This window comes from Cervus canadensis, chromosome 32 (genome assembly GCF_019320065.1).
Source record: "Cervus canadensis isolate Bull #8, Minnesota chromosome 32, ASM1932006v1, whole genome shotgun sequence".
Taxonomy (NCBI): domain Eukaryota; kingdom Metazoa; phylum Chordata; class Mammalia; order Artiodactyla; family Cervidae; genus Cervus; species Cervus canadensis.
The window spans coordinates 4,394,868-4,409,124 of NC_057417.1; the positions used below are offsets into that span (position 1 = coordinate 4,394,868).

Sequence of the window (14,257 nt, forward strand, 5' to 3'; positions counted from 1 at the left end):
TGAGCAAGTAAGTCACTTAACCTCTTCCTGCATCATTTAAGGAGTGAATGTATGGAATTTGTGGAATTCCTGGCACAGAGTGAGCACAAGATAACCCTGTGGACAGATGAGGCCCCGTCCCAGCCCCCAAGAGGCCACAGCACTGGCTAAAGAGGCAGCAAGGAAGCAGGAACCACCACATGAGCTGGGGGAGGGGCAGGGTGCGGGCTTGGATCCAGACAAGGAGGCTGGCGCTCCTCTTCGGAGATGCTGTGCCCTGGTTTCGAGGCACGGGGGACACGTTTTATAGGGTGAGGGGCTGGCTGCACACACCCTGTGCTGCTTTCACAGAAGGGGCCCAGGTGGGGACAATGGCGGGGTGGGGCCGCCAAGTCACAGTGGGGGGGTCCCCTTTATATACAAGTCCCCCCGAAGGGCTGTGGACAGACCCGACCAACACTATTAACAGCAAGAGCAGGGGGCAGGCCTCAGCCTCCTCCCCCTGTCCCCCCAAGGCCAGCTGCCGCCTCAGCCCCAGTTGCCCACCCGTGACCCCCCTTCAGCACGATGGTCCGATGCCGCGTGAAGAGTCCGACTGAAAGTCCACCCGGGGAGCAGGGCTCCGGGCAGCAGGGCGAGACGGAGCGCCCGGATCAGGCGCGGGAGCTGAGGCCGGAGGACATCCCGGTCTACGGGAGGACTCACAGAGGCCGCTACCACTACAGACACAGGAGCCACACGCGGCGGCGCCCCTGCAGGAGGCGCCGGAGACGGGCCTGCAGGCACAGGAGGCGCCGCAGAGGTGCGGCGGGCCCCCCCTGCGCTCCCATCCCCGGCACCCCCCAGGCCTCCAGGCCAGGGCTCAGGTGGGCAGCGGGCGGCTCCTGCAGTGCTGGGGCCCCACCCTGTCTGACAGCCCCCTCATCCTGCGCCCCCACCCCACCCCAGCAGCCCCCCCGACCCCAGATTCCCTAGACGGCCCTGTAACTAGAACTTTTTCCAAAAGGCTGCCGAAGGATGAAGAGAAGGAGGAGGAGATGCGGAAGGCAGCTCTAAGCTTCCCTGGGCCTACCAGAAAGAGTCACCTGCCAGGAAGCACCTCACAAGACCATAGCAAATCCCCCTTGGAGCCCACGAGATCTTGAGTTAAAATGAGCAAAAGTCATCTGCCAAATAAAGCTTGAGATAAGAAACTTGCCAGCCTGTCAGGGTCTCTTTTGCACGAAGGCGCAAACACACGGCTTCTATTCCCCACGGGGTCAGGGGAGGGGGGAGCAGCCGGGGCAGGGGGCTGTGTGCTGGTGTGTTCCCCTGTGGGCCTGGGGGCGCCTGGTCACCCGGAGCCATCAGGATGCCCAAGGCCATGCAGCTCCCCAGGCCCCTGAAGAACCTGAAAGAGTGCTGGGCAGTGGGGGCAAGTGTGAACGGAGACAAGATGGGAAGCAGGTCTAACGTGCTCCAGCAAGAACAAGGCTGGCATTGGGAGGGGGGAACTAAAGGCAAAGGGCAGAACTGGGTGAGGCGGCGTGGACTACCAGAATTCTGAGATGGGACCCTCATCCAGGACAGAGTCCGTTCCTTCCTCCTCCGAGCTTCTGATGGCTTCTTATAACCTTTGGAGTTCCTCTGCTGTGGCCACATCTCCAGTCTCCGCTCCCTGTGTGAAATCTCTCTGCCTCCCTCTAACAGGGACACTTACTGCATTCGGGGCCCACCCAGATAACCCAGGATAATCTCACAATCCTGGGAGGGTCCTTATTCAGCTGACCACAGCCACTGAGGGTTTGGGACAAGATCTAAATTATGGATCATGTTGGAGAACGGATTCCCAGTGCTCAGAAATGACCAAGGAGACTTAATCCCCTTCCTGGCTGAAACTGGGCTGGATGGACATGTGTAGCCAGAGAGATTGGTGACCCCAAGGGCTTATGAGCCGCTGCCTTTAAAGGGTGACTTTGGAGAACAGGAAAGAGTAGGGTTTTCTTTAGTTTCTTTTGTTTTAATCGTAAAAAAACATAGATTTAGGTATGTCTGTGAAGGCACCACCCGGGTCAAGACACCAGACACTTCCAGGACCCTGGGAAGGCTCCCTCCAGGCTGCCTGTTGTCCCATACTGTCGCCGGCCCTCTCGGGCTGGGCACTCTTGGGGTGTGGGGAGGAGTCTGTGTGCTCTCCTGCTTGTGGAAATTCTATCCTCAACTCTCACCCCAGCTCAAACAGGGGGGGACCCCTGCCAGGGCACACAAGGCCCTGGAGGTGGCAACACCGCAGGGTGAGGCTGTGTGCCTGCCGTCTCGCCTCGGCCTTGCCCTGTGGCCGGCGGGGCCTCGGACGGGCAGCTGGCGGCCTGGATTGAGTGGGGTGTCGGCTCAGACTCAGGTCACCGAGGGCAGGAGGCTCTGGGGCGGGGGGCCCTTTGTGATGTCAGCGCCCTGCCTACCACCCTCAGCGGCCCCTCCGTACCCCGCCAGTGGCCTTTCCTCCCAGTCCAGAGAGGCAGCTGAGGCGGGTGATGGGTTCCCGCTGTGCCAAGATTGGCATGGGCCACGGCCGGGGCCACGAATACTCCATGAAGAAGCTCGTGGCCTGCGTGAGCCAGGATAACTTCTCCTTGTCATCGGAGGGCGAGGAGGAGGAGGAGGGCGAGGAGGAGGAAGAGGAGGAGGAGGAGGAGGAGGGAGAAGAGGAGGAGCTCCCGGTGCAGGGCAAGCTGCTGCTGATGGAGGCCGGGCAGCAGGAGGAAGGGGCCGAAGACACCGACTCGGGGGCCCAGCAGAGCCCCGAGCCCAAGCAGACACGCTCCTGACCTGCGACGTGGCGGAGGAAGAGGAGCCTGACACTGTTCCCGAGAGGAGGAGAGCTTTCAGAAAAGAGTCAATAAAGAGTCTCCAAGGAATCCTCCTCCTCCTGTCTGTCCTTGCCCCCGCCACCACCCCCAGCCCCTGTGTCTGTGGGTGTGGGTGTGGGTGGCTGGGTGTGTGTGTGTGGGTGTGTGTGTGTGTAGGGAGGTTGAAGAGCAGTGACCCCTGTGTCTGAACCCCAGCCAGAAGTCCTCGCACGGTCCACTCCCCAAGACTGCTCAGCCGCCGTCCCCTGCTGCGGGGGGTGGAGCGCGTGGCAGCCTGGGTAAGAAAGTCACCTTAGCGGGTCCCACCTCCAGGGAGGACTCCTCTCCGAGTGTCCTGACCCGGCGGGACAGCGTCATCTCCCTCAGCGCATCCCCACCGCTTTTCTAACTGCGGACAGTGTTTTTTTGGGGGGGAGGGGAGTGGTGGTTGCGTCACGAGGCACGTGGGATCTTAGTTCCCTGACCAGTGATCGAACCCCTCCTCCCTGCCCGCTGCAGTGGAAGCACAGAGTCTGAACAGTTGGGCCACCGGGGAAGACCCTGGAGAGTCCCAAGAGCACGGACTCGGGAGCTCAGCAGACCTGCCGCCAGCTTTCCTACACTTGCTGCGTGACACTGAGCAAGTCCCCGTCTGTCCGTTGACACTAGCGATCCCGCAGGTCAGTGGGTCGGAAGAGGTGACTGAGATGCTGGGGAGGGACTGGGCCTGGCACACAGCGAGTGTTTCACCCAAGACGGGCACTGCAGCTGGAGCCACGGGGGTCCCACCTGACTCATGGACCCTGGTTTTGGGGGACAGAGCAGGTAGAGGGGTCTGAGTCCTTCTCAGCCACTGGTTCTGCTGCCAACCTCACGCTCAAGGGGACCGTCGGAATCCCTGCGAGAGGCTCGCTTCTGCCTTGCTCGAGGGGTCCCGCTGTGGGACAGAGCCGATGCCCTCACTAGGGCAGCGGGCAAAGGAAGCCCAGAGGAAGCCAGAAAGGACAGAGACCCAGAACTGGGTCCCTCAGGCTGGCCTTCCTTAGAAGCATCGGAATGCGCCTGTTGCCCCTCCTGGCCATGGCTCCCTTAACCCTTTTCTTTCCAATAGAAATAACAAACATGATCTCCACCCTCTGCTCTCCACAACCCCCGAGCACCACTCTGGTGGGCCACTGAGAAGGACTGTGATTGGGGCTGCTGGGAGGGGTGGGGAGGTGGTATCTCCAGGGATGGTGTGAGAGGCAAGGTGAGGTCCTGGGCTCCTCGGAGGGTGGAGGCTGCTCTCACTGAGGCCTGGAGACAGGGCAAGGCAGGGGAGGCTCGAGGGGGCGGCCCTGCTGTCTGACTGCCCATCCCCGCCCCAGCCAAGCAACACTCTCAGCAGCTCTGTCCTTCTGTCCACGGCCCGCAGGTCCGCCTGCCCAATCACCTGCCCAGCAAACATTCGTGACGTCCCTGCTGTGTGCCAGTCACTGTGGGCCCCGAGATTGATTAAACCACAGTCTCTGTCCCACCCTGATAGCTCAACTGGTAAAGAAGCCACCAGCAATGAGGGAGACCTGGGTTCGATCCCTGGGTTGGGAAGATCCCCTGGAGAAGGGAAAGGCTACCCACTCCAGCATTCTGGCCTGGAGAGTCCCACGGACTGTACAGATCATGGGGTCGCAAAGAGTTGGACACGACTGGGCGACTTTCGCTTCACTCTGTCCCACCAGGCACTCGAGGGTGGGGGAGTGGGGGGAGGGGGAGGAGAGGGACAGGACACCCAGACAGAGTCCTCACAGCGTGACCCCGTCAGTCCTGAGCCCGCACAAGGCCGCGGCGTTAGAACAGGGCCGCTCGCGCCTCCTGAGCCCCTGTGGCGGCCTTAGTGACCACGAGGCTGGACTGGAGGCGGCCAGGCCTGAATCCGAATCCTGGCTCTGCCACTGACTAGCTCTGGGGCTCTGGGCTGGTCATTCAGCCTCTCTGAGCCTGCTCCCCTTTGCAAACTGTAATAGTAGTTCCTCAGGGCTGCTGTAACAAGTCATCAAAAACCTGGCAGCTTAAAATATATCCTTTCGCCTTCCAGAGGCCGGAAGTCTGAAATCAAGGAGTTCTCTGGGCCACAGACCCCGGAGGCCCCGGGGAGCCTCCTCTCCTTGTGCAGCCGACGGGGTCCGCGCGGCTAACGGCTGCCTGAACTGCCTGACTCACATCGGGGCCTCTGCCTTCCCGTGGCCCCTCCCCCCTGAGCCGTTTCTTCTCTCTTATAAAGACATTTGCCTTTGGATTTAGGGTGCACTTGGACAATCCAGGATGCTCTGAATATCCTTAATTACATCTGCAAAGAGGCTTTCCCAAATACAGTGACACTGACAGCTTCCAGGGGTTGGGATGTGGACACTCCTTTCGGGGGACTCTGTTCAGCCCAGTCCGAAGGTCACTAAGACTCAGGGACAAAGCCGCCCAGAAGGGGTGGAGCCCGGAGCCCAGCCGTATGGGAAGTGTTCCCTCAAGGAGGGTGATTTCCACCATGTGCGCTGACACATTTATGAAGAAATAAACCACAATAAAAGCAAATGATAGCAAAGCTGTGCGTGAGCAACAGACGTGGGCTGGGGGCTCTGCTAGGGGGAGGGGAGGTGGAGATGGAGTCTCCCGAGGTTGAGCTCTGGGGAGGGTTGAGGGCCCAGAGCTGAGACCAGGCATGGGTGGCTGTGGAGAGAAAGGGACTGAGCAGCTCTGACCAGGCCGTGTGTGCACGCATGGGGTGGGCTTTCTTGCCCAGGGGCTGGGCGGTCAGAGCAGGCGTGCACAATGGGGCTGAGCCGGCAGGGAGGGGAGGGGAGCGGAGGTGGCAGGCGGGAGGCAGGAGAATGGCTTTCAAGGGCCTCCTGTGGTTTGACAGCCTTCTCAGGCTCACAAGAATGCCAGGAAGGATGGGATGACAGCCCTTTGTCCAACAGGGAAACCAGGCCTCAAAACAACTGACCCAAGGCAGAATATCAGAACAGAGTGGGCTTTGAACCGGACTCTGGATTTCCCAGCTTTAAATCCTAATGGGGAGGCAGGCTTGTCAGGCAGGCCCCAGGACCACTGTGGGTCCCTTTGGTTACTTTCTTTTTTTTAGTTTTATTCATTTATTAATTAGTTTATTTTTAACTGAAGGATAACTGCTTTACAGTAGTGTGTTGGTTTCTGCCCCACATCCACACCTTTGGTCATTCTCACCCTCCACCTGATAAGTCATCCCACGGCTCAACGTGCGCACCCACCCGGGCGGCGGTCGTCTGCCTTACTGACCGCCCACCCATCCCCACTCTACTGGGGTCAGGGCTGTGTGCCTGGATTCCAGACTGCCTGCGTGGAGCCAGAACAAGACTGGGCATGCTCGGACACGTTTATTGAGTTCTCACTGCGGGCTGGCCCCGAGGATGGGCTAGGCGTCCCTATGCCCCATTCTACTGTTAGGTAGTTAGAATAGGGAAAAAGAGTCCAAAATGGTGGTGGCTAAAAGACCTCGAAGGGAAAACCCGCGAAAATAGAACAAAGGAAGGTCCGAGGACCGGAGTGAGAACCTCAGGTAAAACAAACAACACTCCTGCCTAAGCCCAATTTACATAAGGCAGGCCCAGGGACAGAGAAACATATAAAAAGAGGAGCCAAAGCCCTCTTCGCGCCCTTTTTTGCTCCCTCTCTCTCCCCCGCGCGCTGGGGCGATATTCTCTTCGCGTCTCTGGATTGACGTGCCCTCACGCCTCAAAGATGGATTTTCCTGCTATTATCTAAATAAATAGAGCTGTAACACTGAGCTGTAACACTGATTTATTTAAGAGCTATAACACGGTCCGTTCGAGACCTGAGAGCTATAACCTGGTCTGTCCTCCGAGAGCTGTGACCCGCCAAGGGGCTTTAATGTCCGTCACTCTAAATTTTTGTTGTGACGAGACAAAGAACCGAGGAACGTACACTCGCGTGACACTACAAAAGCAGGGAAACTAGGACGGAGAGAGGTGGATGCCCAGTGGGAAGAGATCAGAAGGAAAAGCAGCCCCAAATATGGAGTGTGAGCCCAGCTCCACCTGACCTGAGGGGCCCTGCTCTCAACCCACAGACACGCCCTTTGAAAGCTGCCCCACCCTGCAGGTTAGGATGAGGGCAGAGGGCTTTGTTCCCCGTCGGGTCACATCTGTTACACACCCCCCTGTGGCTGGTGCCATCACAATCGGGCCCAACTATATAACCAGGGGCTGCCAGGGCCTCTGTGAAGCTGGGTCTGCCAGAAGAGGAGGAGGAGGCGGCCCCTGCCCCTCTAAGCGAGGCCGCCCCCACCCTCCATGGACACCAAGACACAGAGCCTTCCCAACACCCACACCCAGCCCCACAGCAACTCTCGGCCCCAAAGCCACGCCTGCAAGCAGTGCAGCTGCAGCCACCACTGCCAGAGCCGCAGCCGCAGCCGGAGCTCCAGCCAGCGCCCGAGGAGCCGCCGCAGCCCCGCTGGCCACCAGGCCCGGAGCCCAGGCCCCAGCCCTCCTCTGAGGCGCCTCAGATACGCCATGCACTCCCACCAGTGCCCCTCGCGGCCCGTCACCCACTCCTGCAGCCACTCCAAGAACAGGAAGAACTTGGAGGGAAAGGTGATCAAGAGGAAGCAGGTCAAGAGGAGCAAGCAGGTGTACAAAAGAAAGAGGCAGAGCTCAGGTACCTTTCGAGCCGGTGGCCTTTCACAGGACCCCCCCAGAGAAGGGGGGCTGTAGAGGTGGTGAGGTGAAGGCTGCCTCCGCCAAGTCAGAGCACAGAGGACCCAACAGGCAAGGGAGAAGAGGGAGAGGGGACTGTGGCAGCTGTATATATCTGATGCGTTGATGGAATAGCTCTTTAATTGGATGGGTTGATTGGAAGGATGGAAAAACGGCAGATTAGATAGGTGGGAGCATGGATAGGTGAATAGGGCTGGGTAGATGAGTAATTAGGGGGTCTGTTAGATAGGGGGCGGGTAGAAGGGTTAAATGGTTGCTTGAATGGATGGGTGAGCGGAAGGATGAGGGGAAGGAATGAATCCATTAAGTGACTGAGAATCTGAAGGGATGTGATTAGATTTCTAGATTGGGCTGATGCACTGGGAGGGTGAATGAACTGGTTGGCTGGGCAGATGGCTGAGTTGATAAGGGTTTGAACACAATAGGATATCTGGAGGCATGAATATTGAGAGGATATGAATTGGTTAAAGAATGGTGTTCTAGGTGGGTGGAGGATCAGGTTAGTGGATGGATAAATGGGTAGATGAACTGACTGGACGGCAAACTGGCTGAATGGACTAACTGGACCAATGAATGAAAGAAAGACGGTGGGATTGGTGGACTGATGTGTAGCCTGGACATGGTTTAAAGAATGAAATGAATGTTGGACTGGGTTGAATTCATGGGTGTATGACAAATGGATGGATTCCCAAGTCAAAAGGACCTGATGACTGTGTCAGTTCTAGCCATGCCCCACATCTGATTACACATGAGCATCCAAAAACCCAAAGCAGAGGGTTAAGTGACCTTAGGAAGCACTCAGTTATTAAAGGCTCCCTTTCCCATTCCTATCCCTTAGGACGAAAGTACAACTGAGATGACACCCCATGACTTGTTCCTGTGTCGGTTTCACCCAGATAAGAAAAGACATCACATGTGGAACGCTAGAAGGAAGAAGTAAACTTTGCAGGAACATGTTACTACAGTGATTTCTATGCAACATTGATTAAAGCTTGTACACTGGATGACTTATCCTTGAGTCGTTTCATTAAATGTGTTGTGTTTTGGGGGCCTGGTTGGAAGCACAAAGAAGGGAGGAGGTTGGATAGGGAGAAGGGACATGCCTCGGGATGGGATCTTATAAAAGTGTAAGGAGTCAGTCCTCACGTGGAATAGAAACGAATGGGAGGTAAACACACCAAGAAGTCCTTGGCGTAGATGGGCAACGCTCTGCTTGGGCAGAGCCCTCCTTTGTCTTATATGTTCCCGTGTGCACATGCACACTCACATACAGGATACCCTGGAGCCCACACACTGTTCATGTCGTCCACACGTAGAGTAGGCAGGCCAGGACCATGGCAGGAGACAGGCAGGAAGGGGGTTAGGAACATGTGCTTTGCAGTCCAGAGCATCCTGAGTTTGAGTCCTGGCTCATTTTGTTTGCCTGCTGTGTGCTCTTGGGTTGGTGATCAACCTCTCTGAGCCTCATTTGTTTCAATACCTAAAGGACCAAGTGCTTTCAGGGCCTGGGCTGAAACACAAGACCACATCCACAGAAAGAACACAAACGCATAAGCACAAGGTCTGCCAGTCACGGGGCTTCCCTGATGGTCCGATGGTTAAGAATCCACCTTTTAATAATGCAGGGGACGTGGGTTCAATCCCTGATCAAGGAACTGATCCCCACAGGCCACAACGAGAGAGCCCATGTGCCACAACTACAGAGCCCGCACGCTGAGGAGCCCACATGCTGCAAGGAAAGATCCCGCAGGCCGCAACTAAGGCCGGGCCTAGCCAAATGTGAAACGTTTGCCGGTCACCATAAGCAGAATCAAGGCAGCCGGTCCGGGTGTCACACAGAGCAACCCTGATGGGGCTGGGGGTGGGGACGGAGTTCAGGGAAACAGAGACCTGAGGAGAATGCATTGCAGGCCGAGGGAATAGCATGTGTAAAGCCCGGAGGGAGGAAGGAAGGAGTCTGAGGTACCCCAAAGGCTGGAATGGCGGGCACAGGTGTGTGGGGGGCCGCCAAGGGGTGGAGGCGCCAGGCGGGGGCCGGGCCACGCAGGGTTTGCAGGCCGTGGGGAGCCTCGACACTTCGTTTGGTGCGATAAGTCATGGGAGGTCTTAATCAGGCAAGCAACAGGGTCAAGCATCTCTGCTGTGTGGAGACTGACTGGCAGGGGCAGGAGTGACAAGAGGAAGCGCAGTGGGCAGCGTGTGGCCAGGAGGGAGGGAGCGGAGCCTGGACCAAGCGTGGCAACAGAGACGTTCCTCTTGGAGGGACGTTCTGAGATCAGATTCCTGCTTCGCCCCAAAACTCCTGGTTCCTTGTTTAAAACCTAAGTCTGGAACTTCCCTGGTGGTCCAGTGGTTGAGAACCTGTCTGCCAAGGCAGGGGACATGGGTTTGATCCTTGGTCTGGGAAGATTCCACCTGTCATGGCGCAGCTAAGCCCGTAAGCCACAACTACTGAAGCCTGCGGGCCCTGGAGCCCATGCTCTGCAACAAGAGAAGCCAGTGCAGTGAGAAGCCCACGCACAACTACAGAGTAGCCCCCACTCGCCGCAGCTAGAGAAAGCCCTTGGGTATCAATGAAGACCCAGCACAAACAAAAATAAAATTAAAAAAAAAGTACAGCCACATAAAGCTGTGATAGTCACTCAAACACCTCTGTGCAGAAGAGGTTGGGAAGTGCTTCTAGAGGGCAAGTTTTAAGGGAGGAGGTGGAGACAGAGGGTCAGAGGATAAGGTCAGGGACTTTAAGACCCACTCACCAGAGGACTTCCCTATTTCCTGGACAGTGTCCTTGTCTGATATGATCATGGAAGGCAGGAGCTCTAGTGCAGAGAACATCCACTCTGTAATAGAGGAAGTGAACTGGGAAGCAGACAGACTGGGTCACAAGTATGCTTTACGGACCCATTCCGACCCCACATTTCCCTGAAACCAACACTCAGAAAGTAAGTGCCTCAGTAACACAGACACCCAGTCACATATACAAAGAAACTGCCATTCAAACCCACTCAGACGCAGAGCCCGAGGTTCATGTGCGGACTCCCAAGTATACATCCCCGCCTCCACACACACACACACGCAGGTTCGCACACGCCTCCCCTCCCACACAATGAAACACAAGCAAGCACTTGCAGGCGCACAGCGGCCCTCCCGCAGTCAGACACACAGTGACAAGAGGAGCGAAATCAAACCACAGATTCATTGTTTCGCTTGCTTGGTTTGGGGTGGTGGCGGCAGAAGTTTGGGGGCAGGCCTGCTGGAAACCCAAATTCAGGAAACAGAGAGAGTCGATGCTAACTTCAGCCACTGAGGGCCTGGCACATTCTCCCCGTGTTGGGATGTTGGGATGCAGTGAGGTTTGGGGAACAGAAACAGCCTTGCCTGCGGTGGGGTTGCTCGCTCAGCTGCCTGGGGAGCCCCCGCTAAGAGGACCCAACAGTCCTGGGGGAGGAGGGGGAACAGCCAGGGAAGAAGGTACAGAGCCTCTGTAGTACTGAGATGTCTATTAGAGATACGATTCAGGAGGAAAGACTACCTCAAGCTCTGTAGATTTGCCTCCTTTGTTCCCTCACTGGGAGACCCTAGGACTGCCTCCTTACCTCTCTGAGCCTTGGTCCAAGCAGTAAAGACTCTGCCTGAGATGCGGGAGGCCCGGGTTTGGTCCCTGAGTCAGGAAGATCCCCTGGAGGAGAGAATGGCAACCCACCCCAGTATTCTTGCCTGGAAAATCCCATGGACAGAGGAGCCTGGTGGGCTACAGTCCACGGGGTCACAGAGAGTCGGACAAGACTGAGGGATCAACACTGTCACTTTCTTTCACTCTGTAAAGAGGGCCAAGGCGCCATGCTGTTCTTGATTGCTGCCTGGGCACGCGTTAGGTGCCCAGCAAATACTGGACGAACAAAGGAAAGAAGGTGCAGACAGTGAGAGGCCACTTGTATACCCACTGAATGGGCAAAACCAGAAAAGGCTGGATGATACCAGGCACTGGGAGGGCCCAGCAAAGCAGATATGATCGAATGCAGTCGCTTAGAGGGCAGACGTGCATACGCAGGTTGGCAGGCGACTGGGCGGTGTCTTTGAGAAGTGTGCAAAGCGTTTCTCACACACATGTGCCAGAGTTCAGGGCCTCGTGGCTTGCAAGAGCAAAAAACTGCCAACGCCCCTCAGGAGGGCTCAGTGAACACGCAGGTTCACTAAGGACTGTTGTGCAGCTTGTACAAGAACGGGGTTGACCTCTGTGCCATCCCTCCAGGCTGCCACGACATGCTGCTGGGCGAAACGCAAGATGGAGAAAGAGACACCACTGGGGGAGGGCAGAATTCCACACAAAGCAACACTGCACTTTTATGGGGGAAAAGGCAGGTATGTAAGTGCTTAGACGAGATATGGAAGGACACAGACTAAGCGGGTGCCTGGGGATATGTCGGGGGAGGGGAGATGCTTTATTTTCTACAAAGACACGAAAAAGTAAATTAGGGAGAAAAAGAATGAGCATCAGGGGAGCATGCAATAAGCCTCAGCAAAGCTCTGTCAGCTCTGGAAAGAGATAACGCAGGAATGCTGAATGTAAACTCTGCATCTGCAAAGTGCTGTTATCTTTTCTTGACAGCGCTTGTCCTTTCTGGGCCTGCTGGTCCAGGCGAGAGGATCCAGGAGCCCCTTCCCAGAGGGACTCACAGCCCCGGGGCAGGGAGAGGCCAACGCTAGCCGCCCACTGCTGTCCGCAGCCAAGCCTCTGCCTGTAAACCGTGCAGGTGGCACCGGCGCCCCTCCGCTTCCCTGAGCCTGGTCTCCCACCACCTGCCATGCAGGTCCTCAAGCTGTGGCCTCCAGGCCTCTGCTGACTGCCACGCTCTGCCAGAAGTGCTCTGCCTGCTCCTCCTTGGGCTGAGCTTCGCTTGCTCTTTAAAATTCGGGTGAAGGGACTTCCCTGGTGGTCCAGTGGCTAAGAATCCGCCTGCCAATGCAGGGGACATGGGTTTGATCCCGGGTCTGGGAGGATCCCACATGCTGAGGAACAGTTAAGCCTGTGCGCCACAGCTATTGAGGCTGTGTTCCAGGGCCCATGAACTGCAACTCTTGAGCCCATGCACTGCAATTACTGAAGCCTGCTCGCCTAGAGCCCGTGCTCCGAAACAAAAGAAGCGGCTGCAATGAGAAGCCTGTTCACAGCAACCAGGGAGTAGCCCGTGCACCATAAACAAACAAATGTGCTCAGCTGCTCAGTCGTGTCTGACTCTTTGTGACCCATGGACGGTAGCCCTCCAGGCTCCTCTGTCCATGGGATTCTCCAGGCAAGAACACTGGAGTGGGTTGTTACGCCCTTCTCCAGGGAATCTTCCTGAGCCAGTGGTCAAACTCATGTCTCCCACGTCTCTTGCACTGCAGGTGGATTCTTTACTGCTAAGCCACCTGGGAAGCCCAAATAAATAAATAAATTTGGGGCAACGGTTGCCTCCTCCCAGAGCCTGCTCAGCCCTGCTGGCTTGGCCAGGGGCCTTTTCTGGAGCCAGCAGACACTGGGCTTCCCACACCACAAATCTGCTGCTGGCCTGTGTCCTGAAGCAACAGGCCTTAAGCGAGAGAACTGGGATGCGGCGAGCCCCTTGTCATGGCGCCTGCCACTCCCCATGGCTTTCTCACAGTGCCTGGGCTTAAAGCTGAGGAGACTCCTGCCCCCACCCCAAGGTCCCCAACCTGTGATAGTCAGCCCTTGTGTCTAGTTGCACAGCTTCTGCAAATTCTTATTTCCCTTCTATGCCAGCTGCCAGAGGTGACTGCCGATGTTCTTGTCATCAGCTCGTGATACCTACTTTGCCACTTACGGGATGGGGTAGGGTGGGAACCAGATGGGCCTGTTAGAATGGTGGGGAAAACAGAATAAACCGGTTCGGAGTGAGGTCCTGGGAGATTTACTGATGAAAAGGCACTGGGCCTGTCAGGCTTGAGCTTTGTGACAGTTCTCTGGGCCACTGGATGAGGGCAACTTGCCTGAAGTCACAGCAAGGGTGGGAGTGAGGGAGGGGGTGGGGTGGGGGGCTGGGACTGCGGCCTGCTGTGTCACAGCCAGGGCTTTCAGAAGTCCTCTTCCCAGGCCCTCCTTTTTTCCAGCTATGAACACGGTACCAGCATTCTGAAAGCTGGCTAATACTGGATACTTCACATAACCTCTGACCTCATCTCTCCTGTTTCACCCGTCACACGGGGATCAAGGGCCGGCTGGAATGTTCCCACCAGGTCTCCCCAGGACCTGGAGTCCAGCCACCAGTTCAGGCCATGACCCCTCTCCTGCCCGATGAGAGCCCTCTCCTTGGGCTTGAGCGTCCCCTCCCCTCCGTGGAAAGTGTGTTCCCGTGTGATCTCCTGCCGTCAGGATCAGCCAGGACTAGGTTCTACCACACATCCGTGGCAGCCTCTGTGGACGGAGGCCAAGCCCCAGGCTCTCCAAGACACTCTTGCCAAGTTCCACCAGCTCTTCGAGGAGCAATTTTCTCATCTGGGAAATGGCGACATAATTTCCACCTCACCTCACGGAACCACATGTGTGAGTGTGTGCCCAGTCATGTCTCACTCTTTGTGACCCCGTGGACTGTAGCCCCGCCAGGCTCCTGTGTCCGTGGGATTTCCCAGGCAAGAATACTGGTGTGGGTTGCTATTTCCTTCTCCAGGGGATCTTCCCAACCCAGGGATTGAACCCGTGTC

The 14,257-nt window shown here is 56.9% G+C and overlaps 3 protein-coding genes across 4 annotated transcripts; all 3 read left to right on the top strand.

Moving 5' to 3' along the window:
* Window positions 1-420: 420 nt before the first annotated feature.
* On the top strand, window positions 421-1,172 carry PRM2 (protamine 2). 2 transcript variants are annotated; one of them, XM_043456265.1, is made up of 2 exons: window positions 421-845; window positions 986-1,172. In XM_043456265.1, the coding sequence occupies exons 1-2, from the start codon at window positions 547-549 to the stop codon at window positions 1,122-1,124; spliced, it is 438 nt and encodes a 145-aa protein (XP_043312200.1). In that variant the 5' UTR covers window positions 421-546; the 3' UTR covers window positions 1,125-1,172. The 2 variants fall into 2 exon arrangements, with proteins under 2 accessions (XP_043312200.1, XP_043312201.1); XM_043456266.1 differs by having other exon boundaries at window positions 421-781.
* A 1,276-nt stretch (window positions 1,173-2,448) lies between these two features.
* Window positions 2,449-2,876, top strand: PRM3 (protamine 3). The gene has a single exon (XM_043456269.1). It carries the CDS (start codon window positions 2,493-2,495, stop codon window positions 2,784-2,786), a length of 294 nt encoding a protein of 97 aa, XP_043312204.1. The 5' UTR covers window positions 2,449-2,492; the 3' UTR covers window positions 2,787-2,876.
* A 4,112-nt stretch (window positions 2,877-6,988) lies between these two features.
* TNP2 (transition protein 2) lies at window positions 6,989-8,566 on the top strand. The gene is made up of 2 exons (XM_043456268.1): window positions 6,989-7,496; window positions 8,394-8,566. Exons 1-2 carry the CDS (start codon window positions 7,130-7,132, stop codon window positions 8,408-8,410), a joined length of 384 nt encoding a protein of 127 aa, XP_043312203.1. The 5' UTR covers window positions 6,989-7,129; the 3' UTR covers window positions 8,411-8,566.
* Window positions 8,567-14,257: the final 5,691 nt, after the last annotated feature.

Coding starts and splice junctions, on each gene's coding strand:
- PRM3 (XM_043456269.1), top strand. CDS start 2,493: ATGGGTTCCCGCTGTGCCAAGATTGGCATGGGCCACGGCCGGGGCCAC.
- TNP2 (XM_043456268.1), top strand. CDS start 7,130: ATGGACACCAAGACACAGAGCCTTCCCAACACCCACACCCAGCCCCAC.
- PRM2 (XM_043456265.1), top strand. CDS start 547: ATGGTCCGATGCCGCGTGAAGAGTCCGACTGAAAGTCCACCCGGGGAG. Junction 846..985: donor GCCTCCAGGCCAGGGCTCAG/GTGGGCAGCGGG, acceptor TTTTTCCAAAAG/GCTGCCGAAGGATGAAGAGA.